Here is a 17209-nt window from a genome sequence, read left to right as displayed (position 1 = left end):
TTTTAGGGAAATTTAACAGGCTGATGTAATAACAAAATGCATATAAAGTCAGATAATTAGTCTCTGTTCTGGATCTAATAAATTCATTGCTAATTTTTATCTGGGCCTCAATTTATGTTTGAATATGTAACCGGTAGTGTTTTATCTGCTTCCTAAGAATGTAGTTTTTTAAATAAGAAAATGGAGAAATTTCTGACAAGGTAAATTCTGATTAGATGCCTTTGTTCCAGAAAACTTGGTGAAAACCTTTAATTAAAATTATAAGCCACGGGGCCAGGCACAGTGACTCAGGCCTGTAGTTCCAACACTTTGGGAGGCGGAGGTGGGTGTATCACCTGAGGTCAGGAGATCGACACCAGCTGACCAACATGGTAAAACCCCATCTCTACTAAAAATACAAAAGTTAGCTGGGCATGGTGACAGGCACCTGTAATCCCAGCTACTCAGGAGGCTGAGACAGGAGAATCGCTTGAACCCAGGAGGCTGAAGTTGCAGTGAGCTGAAGTCATGCCATTGCACTCCAACCTGGATAACAAGAATGAAACTCTGTCTCAAAAAAAAAAAAAAATTATAAGCCAGGCATGATGGCTTGTGTATGTAATCCCAGCTACTCAGGAGGCTGAGGTGGGAGGATTGCTTGAGCCTAGGATTTCACGACGAGCCAGTGAGACCCTGCTTCTAAACAAATTTTTTTAAATTAGCTGGATGTGGTGGTATGCATCTATAGTCCCAGGTACTTGGGAGACTGAGGCAGGAGAATCATACCACTTGAGCCCAGGAGTTTGAGGCTACAGTGAGCTATGATTGTGCCACTTCACTCCAGCCTGGGGTGACAGACCAAGATAAATGATTGATTGATTAATAGATAGACCGACCCCATAAACCTTTTGAAACTGAAGGTTATAGTCTATGTTTCTGTGGACTAGCAGGGAGTATTCTTAAAGTGAAGTCAGTGATTGGAGGTTGGGGAAATGTCAATTTTTTTTTTTTTTTTTTTAATGTCTCAGAGAACTAGCTAGTTGTAAATCCTAGGGCAGGAATAAGGAACCCATTAGGGAGAGGCAGTTTTGGTAGTTAAAACCTTAAAAGTAAAATGCAGTAAGCTAATGTCAGACCTATTACAAAGTTAGGAAACTTGAGTTGCATTTTATTAAAGGATATGAGGATTTTTAAGGGCCTTTATTTAGGGTTTTATCTCTCTGAATATACTACAATTTTTCTTGTTTTCATGAACCAACAGGATGTTTGTCAGAAACCTTACTGTAGACTTTTGTTCTATTTTTAAAGTGGGAACAGATGAATCCCAGGAGAGCAGCATGACAGATGCGGATGACACACAACTTCATGCAGCTGAAAGTGATGAATTTTAACTTCTGGAAATCGGACTTTTACAACTGGATGTGTAACTAGTGCTGACATGTTTCTTGTCCCTCCATATACTGAGTCTTTACTCTTGAGCCGGCGATGTCATCATCCATCACTTATACCATGAGTGTGCCACTTTCATTGGACCCTGACTGTATACGGAATGAAAGGCAGTGCAATATTTAGCTGCTCACAAGACTGGCTCTTTTACCAGTATGAATGACAATTTATGGGGGGTAGGGTGGGGAACTTTCTTTTCTGTTTTTCTTTAATCTCCCTTTGTTGGAAAGTATCATGAAAGGAAGAGTTATGTTTTATCTTGAAGGAACCATTAGATATGGAAAATAGTGATGAACCAGAATTTCTTGGTTGCTTTCTCAAAAATGTGTTTTTATTTGGTTCTGTTCCTGATAAACAGAGTAACTGACCTTCATTTCTAGGTTCTTCAAGAATGGTGTTTGCAAGTGCCAGATGGAACAATAAAAGACGTTGCCTATAACAGTAACTTGATTGCCAAGGAATGTAAATTACCTTCAACTTGCAGTGTCTCCCATAAACAAATGTAATGGGCATATTGGGACTCGTATGTAGGAATCAAATATCCCTCCATACAGTGTACACTTATTCTTGGCAAGAATGCTTTAATGTCTAACCAAGAATTTTAATTTATTCATCTTGCTTCAAAGTGTTGATCATTGTTGTCTTGGTATTGCAAACTTTAAAATTGGTTATACCATATTGCCTCTTCTCTTTGAGCTCTGTGGGATCACCTTTAACATTCAGAGATGATAGAGTGGTTCCCCACTGAGAAGCCAAAACAAGGCCCTTAATAATCCCTTAAGTTCACCATATCAATCAGAATGAGAACACTAAAGTGGACAGACTTTAAGAGATCATGATAGTGAAAGCCTTAATATAATCAGAATTGTACCATAACCTTGAATCTATATTTGTTCAAAACATTATCCCTTTGACTTTTCTAAGTGTTTGCTTAAGCAGAGTATAAGAATGTGCGGTTACCTTTGGTTGAGATCCTTTCCATTCTTTTTGACTCTCTGCTTCAGATTTTTTCAGTAGTGTGAGTCACCAAAACATTTACTAAGAATTGGGTTTAGGATATTGGAAATTTTTAGCTTAGGGGAAGAAACATTCTTAAGAAGGAAATAGGTTCTCTTCTGAGTTTGTCATAATATCGGTTGGTGTCTTTGGGAAATGACCACAATTTTAAGAATTTAATTATGCATATAAATTGATAATTATTGGAATTCCACCGTAACAGATTTAAACAGTCTTAAATTGTTTATCTCCTTTATTGTAATGTATTGAAATATTAGAGAAACTTTAGTTGTTAACATTTTATTAAGTGCCAATGTCAGAATATAACAAATTATAGTTTCTTTTGAATGACAGGCCTACAGTTATTATTTTGGATTATTTGATGAAGGACAAACTTACCTGTATTTGTTAGTCAAGCTGTGAAAATAAGGTGGATTACAAAAGATGTGAAAAAAATTGTAGCCTGTAGACTCAGTAATTTTCTATAATTTACTGTTAATCTCATTTGAATATGGATTAGGTACAATTATAAATTAATTCAAGTCAGGGTCTTTAGGTATCAGGTGCCAGAGAGATATTTAACAGATTTCCCTACCTTAATTTATGTATACTGTCTAAAAAAATACTAAATATGTATTACTGTCTAAAAAAATACTTTTTAAAAAAAAGGAACAGTTGGGAGAAAATAAATATAATGAAAAATTCCCAGAGGCTAGCACTTGGATTCTAACGCGTATGCTATTGTATTATCCATTAGTTCTGTAATATTTAATTTTAGATTCTTTTATATTTTTAATTGGCAAAGCACAAGGTGCTGTGTAACAGTGTCATTTAGAGTTTTATAGAAAGCTTCAACCTGAGTTCTGCGTTTTAAAGCCTGGAGAAAGCTAAGCTTAGAACATAATTTGCTGAAGTATAATTATCTTTTTGTAGTAGGAATTTATGTCCTGTGCCACAAGTGAGAGTCTTTCTGGTACTGATTTTTTGAGACCAAGGATAAAAGGATCGTTTTGTAAGACACGCCATGGCAATCAATGGCTGGCTGGGGGACAGTTTCCGCCCAAGCTTGGCCTATTTTATTTTTCCTCATACCTACTTTTAAAATTATTAGGTATCTGAAGCCTTATTTCCCACCTAGTAACACTTTCTGGCTTTTGCGGTTTCTTTTTTTTGTTTTGTTTTTTGCATGGAATGGGGATCAAACAACCAGAAGAAGAACACATTTTGATCAAGCAAAATGTTTGTTTCAAACATCAGAAGTTTATTTTACAGAAATTAAATTAAGTAGTTTGACATCCTTTTCTCTGTTTCACACACATATTAGGTTGGTGCATAAGTAATTGTGGTTTTTGCCATGACTTTTATGGCAAAACCTGCAGTTACTTTTGTACCAACCTAATACATATATATGTGCACACACTTGCTCAGAAGCTATGTTGTGGCCTTGGATTTGTTTTTCCCCTTGGAAATGGTTCTTAACTCTGGGATTTTAGAAGGTTAGAATATTTTTTCAAGAGAACAGTGGTACTCAAAATAATGAAAGGTGGTCCCTACATTTTCTGTATTCATCACTTAAATTTTTTTATTTTTCCAAGAACTACAAGTAACATTTGAACCATGCTGCTGTTGTACCTTAAACAAAAACTCAGTGATAACCAGTATTTAGTCTATTAAAAATGCTCTTTTTGAAGAAAACAGTTTGGAAGTCTCTGATTAGCCAGAGTATAGTATGAGTCTTCACTGAGAAATACGGTGACCCATTTTCTTTGTGAAAACCTGGGAAAATGCAAGTGTGGGTGTGAAGTGTGTGTTCTGTTTGCATTGAAACAATGTAATTTTGTGTCTTCTTTTTGCTTTAACTGACTTATTTCAGAAATTGTACAGTCTTGAGGGGGAAAGTCTTTTCTGTTAATATATTTGCAATTCATTAAAGGATATGGAAAATCCAAATAAGTTACTTTTGAAAGCAATTGATAATCAAGTTGTTAAAGCTATATGAAAGCTGTGCCATCTGTATTTTAATAAGAAAGCACAGAAAAATAGAGATACAGTTTTATGTTTCACAAAAATCTAGAGCAATGTTTATCTAATTTTTTAAAACTTACACTCTCTTTTAATATATTTTTAAACGGTCATACTCTTTTTTAGTATTATTTGGAATATCAAAATAAGTACTATGACAAAAACAATGGTAATTTTTAGAATACCTTTTTTCAAACTACAGAAGCCCGTTACCAACCAGCAGCTGTGAATTTGCAAGTCAACTGCTTATCCTTTGATCACATGATTTCTGAAATTTCTTCAAAAGGGACACAAAGGTTTTTTGTTCCAATTAGAATCTATTTAAAAAGGTCAGGATCTGAAAGAAGTAAGATGTAGAAACTGAATTTTACTCTAATTTGAAAATCTTTTTTTTTTTTTTTTTTTTTTTGGTATCTTGGAGAAAGTACAGAGAGCTGAAGGGTTTTATTCAGACTTGAAGAAAAGGCAGTAACAGGGAAAAACACATGAAGGTGGGGTGAGCTGGGCAGTTCCAAGGGGAACAATGCAGACCTCATAACCTTCCCTAGGACCTGCCATTTAATGTCAGCTGAACAAGGATAAACAGCAGCTTAGACATGAAACTATTCTTTGGCTTGTTTAGCTGACAACTCATGTTTCATGAAGGTTCAGTACAGGTTTTATTTTTCTTTGTAGGTGCAAACTTTGTTAAAAAGCTGTGTTTGTTGAGATCCTGCTCTATGGATTGTGTTGCTTGCTTTGTGGATGGTATTTTCAATTCTCAACACTAGAAGGTAGGTATTAATTCATTTTACAAAAGAGAAAATAGGCTCAGCTATTAAATGATACAACTGGGCACTTTTGGCATTAGTGTATGTTCAGAATCTTATATTTTAGTTTTGGACTTCCTCTGGAGGTTTCAAGTCATGTTTAATGGTAACTGTAAGTTGTCTTCTCTAGCATTTTTTTTTTTAAGACAGTCTTGCTCTGACCTCCAGCCTGGAGTGCAGTAGTATGATCATAGCTCACTGCAGCCTCGAACTCCTAGACTCAAGCAATCCTCCCACCTCAGCCACCCAAGAAGCCAGGACAACACATGCAGCACCACACCTGGCTCATTTTTTTTTTTTTTTTTTTTTGTAGAGTCAGGGTATTGCTATGTTGCCCAGGCTGATCTCAAACTCCTGGCCTCAAGCAATCCTCCCACCTCAGCCTCCCAAAACACTGGAATTATAAGCGTGAGCCACCTCACCCAGCCCTCTCTAGCTATTGTTTTTTTGTTTTTTTTTTTTTTTGGGGGGGGGGGACAGAGTTTCACTCTTGTTGCCCAGACTAGAGTGCAATGGAGCGATATCCACTTACCGCAACCTCCACCTCCCGGTTTCAAGCGCTTCTCCTGCCTCAGCCTCCCAAGTAGCTGGGACTGCAGGCATGCACCACTGCGCCTGGCTGATTTTTGTATTTTTAGTACAGGCAAGGTTTCTCCATGTTGGTCAGGCTGGTCTCGAACTCCCGGCCTCAGGTGATCTGCCCACCTCGGCCTCCCACAGTGTTGGGATTATAGGCGTGAGCCACTGTGGCCAGCCCTCTCTAGCATTTTTTTTTTCTTTTTTTGAGACAGAGTCTCCCCCTGTCACCCAGGCTGGAGTGCAGTGGTGCAGTCTCGGCTCACTGCAAGCTCCCAGGGTTCACACCATTCTCCTGCCTCAGCCTCACGAGTAGCCTGCGACTACAGGCACCCCCACGACGCCTGGGTAATTTTTTTTGTATTTTTATTAGAGACGGGGTTTCACCATGTTAGCCAGGATGGTCTCGATCTCTTCACCTCATGATCCGCCCACCTCGGCCTCTCAAAGTGTTGAGATTACAGGCGTGAGCCACTGTGCCCAGCCTAGCATTTTTAAATATAAAGTCTACTGTAGGCTAATATCCAGGTCCAGGTTTTACAGAGGAAACTTGATTATTAATCATCCAGATCTGTTGTAGTATAGTCCTTTGTTAGGGCTTTGATCTATGTGCTGCTTCCTTACTCTTCTCCCACTGAAATTGGAATATATTTTCCCTCTTTGAGTGACTAGGATTTGCTTTAAAGTAGAAAGTTATACATCTTCAATTTTCCTTCAGTTCTTGCATTTTTATTAACAATTTCCTCTATCACAAGCATCCTTTTTTTGGAGACAGGGTTTTGCTCTGTTACTCAGGCTGGAATGCAGTGGCACGATCACAGCTCACTGCAACCTCTACTTCCCAGGTTCAAGCGATCCTCCTGCCTTAGCCTCCCAAGTAGTTGGGACCAACAGGCATGCCCCACCACTCCCAGCTAATTGTTGTATTTTTGTAGAGATGGGGTTTTGCCATATTGCTTGGGCTGGTCTCAAACTCATGGGCTCAAGCAGTTCGCCTGCCCCATGCATCCTTTTAATATTCAACACTGTTAAGGAAAACTGTAGGCCAGACGTTGTGGCTCACACCTGTAATCCCAGCACTTTGGGTGGCCAAGATGGGCAGATTGCTTGAGCCTGAGATAAGAGACCAGCCTGTGCAGCATAACAAGACCCCATCTGTATTAAATTAAAAAAAAGAAATGGGCTGGGCATGGTGGCTCACACCTGTAATCCCAGCACTTTGGGAGGCCGAGGCGGGTGGATCATGAGGTCAGGAGATCAAGGTCATCCTGGCCAATATGGTGAAACCCGTCTCTACTAAAAATACAAAAATTAGCCAGGCGTGGTGGCGTGCATCTGTAGTCCCAGCTACTCAGGAGGCTGAGGCAGGAGAATCGCTTGAACCTGGGAGGTGGAGGTTGCAGTGAGCCGAGATCACACCATTGCACTCTAGCCCGCGTGACAGGGCAAGACTCCGTCTCAAAAAAAAAAAAAAGAAAAGAAAAAAAGAGAAATGTATGCTGGGCACCGTGGCTCATGCCTGTAATGTTAACACTTTTGGAGGCTGAGGGTGATGGATCACTTGAGCCAAGGAGTTCGAGACCAGCCTGGGTAACATAGTGAGACCCCATCTCTACAAAAAATGGGTAAAAATTAGCCAGGCATGGGGGAGTGCACCTCTTGTCCCAGCTACTTAGGAGGCTGAGGTGAAAGGATCACTTGAGCCTCAGAGGTTGAGGCTGCAGTAAGCCATGATGGCACTGCTGTACCCAGCCTGGGTGGCAGAGCGAGCCCCTGTCTCAAAGGAAAAAATAAAAATGTACTTATATTCGGGTACGTGTCTCACGCCTGTAATCATAGCACTTTGGGAGGCCGAGGCAGGCGGATCATGAGGTCAGGAGATCAAGACCATCCTGGCTAACACGGTGAAACCCTGTCTCTACTAAAGAAAAAAAAATACAAAAAATTAGCTGGGCGTGGTGGCGAGCGCCTGTAGTCCCATCTTCTCAGGAGGCTGAAGCAGGAGAATGGTGTGAATCCGGGAGGCAGAGCTTGTAGTGAGCCCAGATCGTGCCACTGCACTCCAGCCTGGGCAACAAAGTGAAACTCCATCTCAAAAGAAAAGAAAAATGTATTTATGACACTTGCTAAAGATCATAAGGCACAATAGTGGGGCATGAACGTAGATATAGGGCCTACTGCAATATCTACTGTAATGGGGTCTTGCAGTAGGGGAGAGAGATAGGATTCTGATTTTAACAGGGGCAAGTGGAGGTGTATATCCAAGGAACAGAATGGGGTCAGTTGATGGAAAATTACTAAGAGAAAACATCAAAGATAAGGGGTTTCTGGCTAAACTGACTTGATAGGATTATTGCTGGAAGCTAACTACGTTGATAAGATATCAAAGATGGGAATTTTTGCTAAAATGATTTAGCAGGATTTTTTTTTTCCAAACTATATTCTACAAGGACAGAGAGGGAAGCCCAAGGTCAGGCCTAATCAGAAAGGACTTAGAGGGGCCTGCCTAAAGTTTTGGTCAAAGGAGAGAATCTTTTCAACATCATCAACATAGAATTTTCAATTGAGAGTTAAAGCTGTATTTGAATCCCAAACAAATTCAGGGAAAGAAAAAGCTGTATTTGAAAATTCAAGGCCTTGAAAATGCAGAATTAAGTTTGAATAAGAAAGGGAATAATAGACCCAGTGCTTTGGGAGACTGAAGCAGGAGAATCCTTTGAGGCCAGGAGTTCAAGACCAGCCTGGGCAAGGTAGGGATACCCTGTCTCTAAAAAAAAAAAAGAATTGAGCATGGTGGCATGTGCCTTTAATCCCAGTGACTTGGGAGGCTAAAGTGGGAGAATCATCTGAGCCCAGGGAGGTTGTGACTGCAGTGAGCCATGATTGCACCACTGCACTCCAGCCTGGGTGACAGAGTCAGCACTTCGGGAGGCCAAGCTGGGTAGATTGCTAGGTCAGGAGTTCAAGACCAGCCTGGCCAAGATGGTGAAACCCCACTCTACTAAAAATACAAAAATTAGCCGGGCGTGGTGGTGGGTGCCTGTAATCCCAGCTACTCAGGAGGCTGAAGCAAAGAATTGCTTGAACCCAGAAGGCAGAGTTTGCACTGAGCCAAGAAAAACAAAAGAATAGATTTGCTGTGACCAATTTCGATATTTATTTTTAGCCAAACTTACTGACCAAGAATGACCAGTTTAGATAAATCATGATCCTGGGATGGAACACAAAGAAACTGGAATTTTATTAGCAAAGGAGAAGGGGAATGGCTATTGAATGTTGATGTTATGTTCAATTTGAGGATTTTTTATTTTGTTTTTTGAGACAGGGTCTCAGGGTCTTGCTCTGTCTCCCAGGCTGGAGTGCAATGCAGTGGCATGATCATAACACTGTAGCCTTGAATTCTTCAGGCTCAAGTGACCTTCCCACCTCAGGCTCCCAAGTAGCTGGGACTACAGGCATGCACCACCACACCCGGCTCATTTTTAAATTCTTTGTAGAGATGGGATCTCATTATGTTACCCCAGCTTGTCTCAAACTCCTGGGCTCAAGCAATCCTCCCACCTTAGCCTCCCAAAGCACTGGAATTACAGGCACAAGCCACTACACCTGGCCTGAACTTCCTTATTCTAAGGATTTGCAGAGTTTCTGTTTAAGCTGTTATCTTCTTTTTATTTATTTACTTATTTTTTTAATTTATTTTTTTTTTTTTGAGACGGAGTCTCGCTCTGTCGCCCAGGCTGGAGTGCAGTGGCCGGATCTCAGCTCACTGCAAGCTCCGCCTCCCGGGTTTATGCCATTCTCCTGCCTCAGCCTCCCGAGTAGCTGGGACTATAGGCGCCTGCCATCTCGCCCGGCTACTTTTTGGATTTTTTAGTAGAGACGGGGTTTCACCGTGTAGACCAGGATGGTCTCGATCTCCTGACCTCGTGATCCACCTGTCTCGGCCTCCCAAAGTGCTGGGATTACAGGCTTGAGCCACCGCGCCCTGCCGCTGTTATCTTCAAATAATGGTTTTAATTTCTTTTCAATCCTTATGTAAAATACCTTTCTTTCTTTCTTTGGGGAGGGTCTTTCGGAGGAGGAGGGGATTCTTGCGGGGCGGAGGGAGGTAGTCTTATTTTCTTTGGGGAGGCTTTTTCGCGGCGAAGGAGGAGGGAGAAGGGGAGAAGGGAGGGAGGGGAAACAAGAACCTTCTTCTTCTTCCTTCCCTCCTCCTTTCTCTTCTTCTTCCTTTCGTTCTCACGCTCTTCTTTCTCCCTCTCTTTCTTTCTCCCTCTTTCTTTCTTTCCTTCCTTCCCTCCTTCTTTCTTTTCTTTTCTTTCTTTCCTTTCCTTCCTTCCTTCCTTCTTTCTCTTTCTTTTCTTTCTTTTCTTTCTGATGGAGTTTCTCTCTTATTGCCCAGGCTGGAGTGCAATGGCACAATCTCGGCTTACCACAACCTCCGCCTCCCAGGTTCAAGTGATTCTCCTGCCTCAGCCTCCCGAGTAGCTGGGATTACAGGCATGCACCACCACGACCTGCTAATATTGTATTTTTAGTAGAGACGGGGTTTCTCCATGTTGGTCGGGCTGGTCGTGAACTCCCAACCTCAGGTGATCCATCCACCTCGGCCTCCCAAAGTACTGGGATTACAGGCGTGAGCCACGGCACCTGGTCAAATACCTTATTTCTTAATTCTTTCTTTATTGCCATGCCAGGATCACCAATACTATATTGAGCAGTAGCAGCATAAAAACTAGTATTCATTGTCTTACTCTCCATCTTTAAAAAGATGCTTCTCAATTTTCTCAAATTTGACATTGACGTTCAACTCGATGACACAATCTAAAGCCACTAATGTACAGTATGTTACACTCTGTCACCCAGGCTGGAGTGCAGTGGCGTGATCTTGGCTTACTGCAGCCTCTACCTCTCCGGCTCAAGCAACCTTCCCACCTCAGCCTTCCGAGTAGCTGGGACCACAGGTGCACACCATCATGCCTGGCTAATGTCATTTATTTTTTGTAAAGACATAGTCACACTTTGTTGCCCAGGCTGGTCTTGAACTCCTGTCTCAGCCTCCCAAAGTGCTGGAATTACAGGCATGAGCCACAGCACCCAGCCCAACACGTTACCTTTGCTAATCTTGTGACCATTCTCAACACTCAACTCCACTTATAACTATCATTTATAACCATTGATTATACCACAAGATCACAAGATACTTCCGTTTTTTTGTTTTTTTGTTTTTTCTTTTTTTTTTTTTTTTGAGACAGAGTCTTGCTCTGTGGCCCAGGCTGGAGTGCAGTGGCACGATCTGAGCTCATTGCAACCTCTGCCTACTGGGCTTAAGTGATTCTTCTGCCTCAGCCTCCCAAGTAGCTGGGACTACAGGCGGGTGCCGCCATGCCCAGCTAATTATTATTTGTTTGTTTGTTTTGTTTTGTTGTTGTTTTTAGATGAAGTCTCATTCTTGTCGCCCAGGCTAGAGTGCAATGGCATGATCTCAGCTTACTGCAACCTCCGCCTCCCAGGTTTCAAGCAATTCTCCTGCCTCAGCCTCCTGAGTAGCTGGGATTACAAGTATGTGCTACCATGCCTGGCTAAGTTTTGTATTTTTAGTAGAGACAGAGTTTCACCGTGTTGGCCAGGCTGGTCATGAACTCCTGACCTCAGGCGATCTGTCAGCCTCAGCCTCCCAAAGTGCTGGTTTACAGGCATGAGCCACTGCACCCAGCCAAGATACGTCTTTTCTATTGCTAGTTTTCAATGATTTTCATCATGACTAGATACTGAAATGTGTCTGTGTATTAAGAAAAGCATACAGGCCAGACATGGTGGTTCACGCCTGTAATACCAGCACTTTGGGAGGCCGAGGCAGGTGGATCACCTGAGGTCAGGAGTTCAAGACCAGCCTGGTCAACATGGCGAAACCCCATCTCTACCAAAAATACAAAAATTAGCCCGGCATGGTGGCATGCCTGTAATCCCAGCTACTCGGGAGGCTGAAGCTGGAGAATCACTGGAACCCGGGAGGCAGAGGCTGCAGTGATCCAAGATTGTGCCACTGCATTCTAGCCTGGGTGACAGCCTCCATCGAAAAAAAAAAAAAGAAAGGGAAGGAAGGAGGGAGGGAGGGAAGGAAGGAAGGAAGGAAGGAAGGAAGGAAGGAAGGAAGGAGGGAAGGAGGGAAGGAAGGAAGGAAAAAAGAAAAGCATGCAGAGATTTCTGGGGCTGGAGAATAATAGCGGTAACCTCATTGTAAATCTGTCCCTCCCTCTCCCAAAACAACCATAAAATCTAATAGGACAAATAAAAACTATACAGGGCAGAACACTGCAACTTCAAATTACCTGTAAATAGAGGAAAAAGTTTGCAACAGGGATCCTGCCACCACCATAAGCCTGTGGGTGTGGAGTGTGAAGAAAAGGAGGTTAAAGCATTGGATGGACAAAGCAGAATGGAGTTTAGGACTGAGAGGAAGCACAGACACAATTTCCAGGGGGGAAATGTGAAAGAACAAGTCTAAAATACTGAACACAGGTTCAGTATTACTGAACTGGACTCGGTAGATCACAGCCCTGGCTTTAGGGAACAGCCTTAAACGTGTGGTACCAGGAGTGGCAGCCTCATAGAAAGTGTTTCTGGGAGAGAATCAGTTATAAGGAGGGGTGGTGAAAGGAAAAGGGGAATTGAAAAAAAAGAGAAGAGAAAATGCCAAGTTTTCCCCCACCGCATCAACAAAAATCTTTAAACTGCAGAAAAGAGGGCACAACTGACAAGGCCACTCAAAGTAAGAATTTTATGAATTGAATGATTTGGAATAAAGTAGCCAACATCCATACAAAATTATTGCAAAAGTCAGGAAATTAAAGGTTTTTCTACTGTTGAAAATCCTCCCCAAAAACCTACAAAGCTAAAGGAAAAGAAAATATCTTTCAAAAACATGTAAGAAAGTGAAAAGTCACCTTAAATTAGAAAAAAAAAATAGAAAGGAAAAATGAGGCCGGGTGTAGTGACTCACGCCTTGTAATCTTAGCACTTTGGGAGGCAGAAGATCGCCAAAGCCCAGGAGCTCGAGACCAGCCTGGCCAACATGGCAAAACCCTTTCTCGACTGAAAGAAAAATTAGCCGGGCATGGTAGTGTGTGCCTGTCATCCCAGCTGCTCGGGAGGCTGAGGTGGAAGGATGGCTTGATCTCAGGAGGTGGAGGTTGCTTTGAACCGAGATTGTGCCACTGCACTGCAGCCTGGGCAACAGAATGAGATTCCATCTCAGAAGCAAAAAAAAACAAAACAAAAAAACAAACAAAAAAAAAAACCCACATATGTATCTACTCTTCTATTGAACAATCCTACTTCTAGGAATTGACCCTGAACATATACCTCAACAACATGAAAATACATATGTATAGGTTTATTCATTACTGATTATCTGTAATTGCAAAATCTTGTAAACTACTCAAATGTCCAAGCAGAGGAGGTTGGTTGGGTAGACTGTGGTAAACGCATGCATGTGGTTACTACATAGCCAAAACATCTACTAGGGGAACTATGGGACTTCAGAAACCAGGGTCTTAGCATAGCCTTTTTTTCTGTTTTTTCTTTTTCTTTCTCTCTCTCTCTTTTTTTTTTTTTTTTAGACAGTCTCACTCTGTTGCACAGGTTGAAGTGCAGTGGTATGATCTCGGCTCAGTGCAACTGCAATCTTCGCCTCCCAGGTTCAAGCGATTCTCCTGCCTCAGCCTCCTGAGTAGTGGGGATTATAGGCACCCAACACCACGTCTGGCTAATTTTTGTATTTATAGTAGAGATGCGGTTTTGCCATGGCCGAGCTGGTCTCGAACTCCTGACTTCAGGTGATCCACCCACCTTGGCCTCCCAGGGTGCTGGGATTACAAAGCGTGAGCCACCGTGTCTGGCCAGAATAGATCTTTTTGAGACATTCCATAGGCTTTCTTACAAATACAAATAACTTGTTTACTCGATTTCCAGGTAAAAACATTTTTTATCTTTTAGAAACATTTTTTAAAAATAAACAAGTTTTACAGCTGTCTTGAACCCAGGAGATAGAGGTTGCAGTGAGCCAAAATCGTGCCACTGCACTCCAGCTTGGGCGACAGAGCAGGACTCCATATCAAATAAAAACAAAAAACAATATATATCACTATTTGTCAACCACCAAAGTTATAATTGTTTCAGGTCAGAATAATCAATTGTTACTAAAATTAATAAGCAAAAATGTGATTAAAAACAGGAGTTGTATCTAGTCTCAAAAGTGCCTCCCCAGGCAGGGCGCAGTGGCTCACGCCTGTAATCGCAGCACTTTGGGAGGCCGAAGCGGGTGGATCACCTGAGGTCGGGAGTTTGAGACCAACCTAACCAAAATGTAGAAACCCTGTCTCTACTAAAAATACAAAATTAGCCAGGCATGGTGGCCCATGCCTGTAATCCCAGCTACTTGGGAGGCTGAAGCAGGAGAATCACTTGAACTGGGGAGGCAGAGGTTGCAGTGAGCTGAGATCGAGTCATTACACTCCAGCCTGGGCAACAAGAGGGAAACTCTGTCTCAAAAAAAAAAAAAAAAAAAATGCCTCCCCACAAAATGGTTATTATTTTTCCTGGTAATATATATGGAGAAGTACACAGCATCACTTCTGGATATTCCTGGCAAAAATGTGTAACCTGAATCTAATTATGAGGAAATACTATGCAAACTCATACTGAGGGACATTGTACATAATAAGTGGCCTGTAACTTTCAAAAGTGTCAAGGTTATGAAAATCAGACCAAAAAACTATTGAATATTAAAGGTGACTACATTGACAAGTAAATGCAATGTGTGACGCTGAATTGGATCTTGAGACAGAAATTGTTTTACTTTTTTTCTTCTCCTATAAAGGACATTAGTGAGACCATTGGCAAAATTTGCATAGTGTCTAGATTAAATAATAGTACTATGTCAAAGTTAACTTCTTGATTTTGATAACTGTACTGTGATGTAAGAAAATAGGCTTACTTTTAGAAAGTATGAGAAATGGGCTGGGCGCAGTGACTCATGCCTGTAATCCCAGCACTTTGGGAGGCTGAGTTGGGTGGATCATGAGGTCAGGAGTTCAAGACTAGCCTGGCCAACATAGTGAAATCCCATCTCTACTAAAAACACAAAAATTAGCCAGGCATGGTGGCACATACCTGTAGTCCCAGCTACTCAGGAGGCTGAGGCAGGAGGATTGCTTGAACCCGGGAGGTGCAGGTTGCAGTGAGCCAAGATCGTGTGCCACTGCACTCCAGCTTGGGCAACACAGTGAGACTTTGTCTCAAAAAAAAAAGAAAGAAAGAAAGTACGAGTAATGAGTGATAGGGGAATTGTGTAGGCAATTTATTCAATGATAGTTTTGGGGAAAAATGTGTGTGGGAAGTGAAGAGAGAGACAAAAATTTAAAAGCAAACTTGGTAAAATGTTAACATTTGAGGAATCTCAATGAAGAGTAGATGGATTCTTTGTATTATTTTGCAACTTTTCGGAAATTATTTCAAAATAAATATTAAAATAATAAAGTATACTTATATAACTCTTGACCAGGCATGGTGGCTCACACTTGTAATCTCAGCCTATACATATATATATATACACACACACACACACACATATATATACTTATATAACTCTTTCAAGGGACAATACTAAACCATGCTTAGGAATACATACACAGTCGATATAAGTATAAAGACAAGCAAGAAAAGTATTTACTATAAAAGTCAGAAGAAGCCTGGGCACAGTGGCTCACACCTGTAATCCCAGCACTCTGGGAGGCTGAGGCTGATGGATCACTTGAGGTCATGAGTTCGAGACCAGCCTGGCCAACGTGGTGAAATCCCATCTCTACTAAAAATAAAAAAAGGGCTACCCTCTTTGGGTCCCCTCCCTTTGTATGGGAGCTCTGTTTTTACTCTATTAAATCTTGCAACTGCACTATCTTCTGGTCCGTGTTTGTTACGGCTGGAGCTGAGCTTTTGCTTGCCTTCCACCACTGCTGTTTGCCGCCGTTGCAGTCAGCCGCCGCTGACTTCCATCCCTCCGGATCCAACAGGGTATCCGCTGTGCTCCTGATCCAGTGAGGTGCCCATTGCCACTCCCTATCGGGCTAGAGGCTTGCCGTTGTTCCTGCACGGCTAAGTGCCCAGGTTTGTCCTAATCGAGCTGAACACTAGTCACTGGGTTCCACAGTTCTCTTACGTGACCCACAGTTTCTAACAGAGCTATAACACTCACTGCATGGCCCAAGATTCCATTCCTCGGAATCCGTGAGGCCAAGAACCCCAGGTGAGAGAACACGAGGCTTACCGCCATCTTGGAAGTGGCCCGCCACCACCTTAGGAGCTCTGAGAGCAAGGACACCTCCGGTGACAGGGGTGGTGATCCTGGGTTCCTAAGGTGGGACAATGTGATAACAAGGCTCCTTATCACAGGGAGGCAGTAGGATCAACAGTCAGGAGTGGAAGATGTGATGAAGGAAGTAAAAGGTGGGAGTGAAGCAAGGAAGCAACCATGAGCCAAGGAATGCAGGTGGCCTCAGAACCTCCAGAAAGGACCAGTTCTACTGGCACCTTGACTTTAGCCCAATGAGACTGACTTTGGACTTCTGACCTCCAGAACTATGTAAAGAAGATGACAATTAGCGTGTGGGGAGTCCACAGGACATTTTGATGTTAAATGTGGGTCCTTCTTCTTGACAAGGGTTACACACCTACCTACTGAGAGACCGCCAAACAGAGACATCAACATAGAAACCTCCGCAGAAACAACCAGATCTCCATATGCAAACCCATGCAAAAGAAACCTAGAGAAACAGACGCCCAGCTGAAGAGGGGTGTGAGTACAAGCTTGGCAGATGGAGCTACCGCCTGGAAGTGTTATGCCCAGACCTTTTATTCCCTGAAGAAGACCACCAGAGACCAGAGTCAAAGCCAAGCGGCAAGGATCTTTAATGCAAGTTCGAACTTGGTCCCTCCGTTTTACAACATACAAGAGGGCCCTGAACAATGCGTGCGCTTGCCTTTTATAGCCTAATGTAAACAGGACTTGTAAAGTTGCAGAGGAACGAGGGAATTCTCTAGGTTACAGCATTACAATTGGTTAACATTTTAAGTCTATACATTTAGCAGTTTTTTTATTGGTTCCCGTGCTCTCACAAACGGCTGTGCTCTTATCGGGGACTTTCCAGGTGGTGTCTTTCTAAAGTTGAGATATATGGTAGTCTTTGAATTGAGAGATATATGGTGGGGAGACATGTAGTGGGATGAGCCCAGTAAGTTGAGAGGTATATGGAGGGATATGTTTATACTGGACTCAGGAAGTTTGAGAGATATATGGCAAGCACTAGTAATTTAGAACAGAA

General features: G+C 42.1%; 1 protein-coding gene across 1 annotated transcript in view; it reads left to right on the top strand.

Moving 5' to 3' along the window:
* The window catches only part of LOC104679571 (cell division cycle protein 27 homolog), a 35883-nt gene extending 31512 nt beyond the window's left edge, over positions 1-4371 (top strand). Inside the window, 1 exon segment of the mRNA XM_030922724.1 lies at positions 1288-4371. Within this exon segment, the coding sequence (XP_030778584.1) occupies positions 1288-1370 (83 nt within the window). The 3' untranslated portion in view covers positions 1371-4371.
* Positions 4372-17209: the final 12838 nt, after the last annotated feature.

Source organism: Rhinopithecus roxellana, chromosome 19 (genome assembly GCF_007565055.1).
Source record: "Rhinopithecus roxellana isolate Shanxi Qingling chromosome 19, ASM756505v1, whole genome shotgun sequence".
Taxonomy (NCBI): domain Eukaryota; kingdom Metazoa; phylum Chordata; class Mammalia; order Primates; family Cercopithecidae; genus Rhinopithecus; species Rhinopithecus roxellana.
The sequence above is the reverse complement of the archived record's forward strand: the minus strand, read 5'-3'. Positions and strand labels throughout refer to the sequence as shown.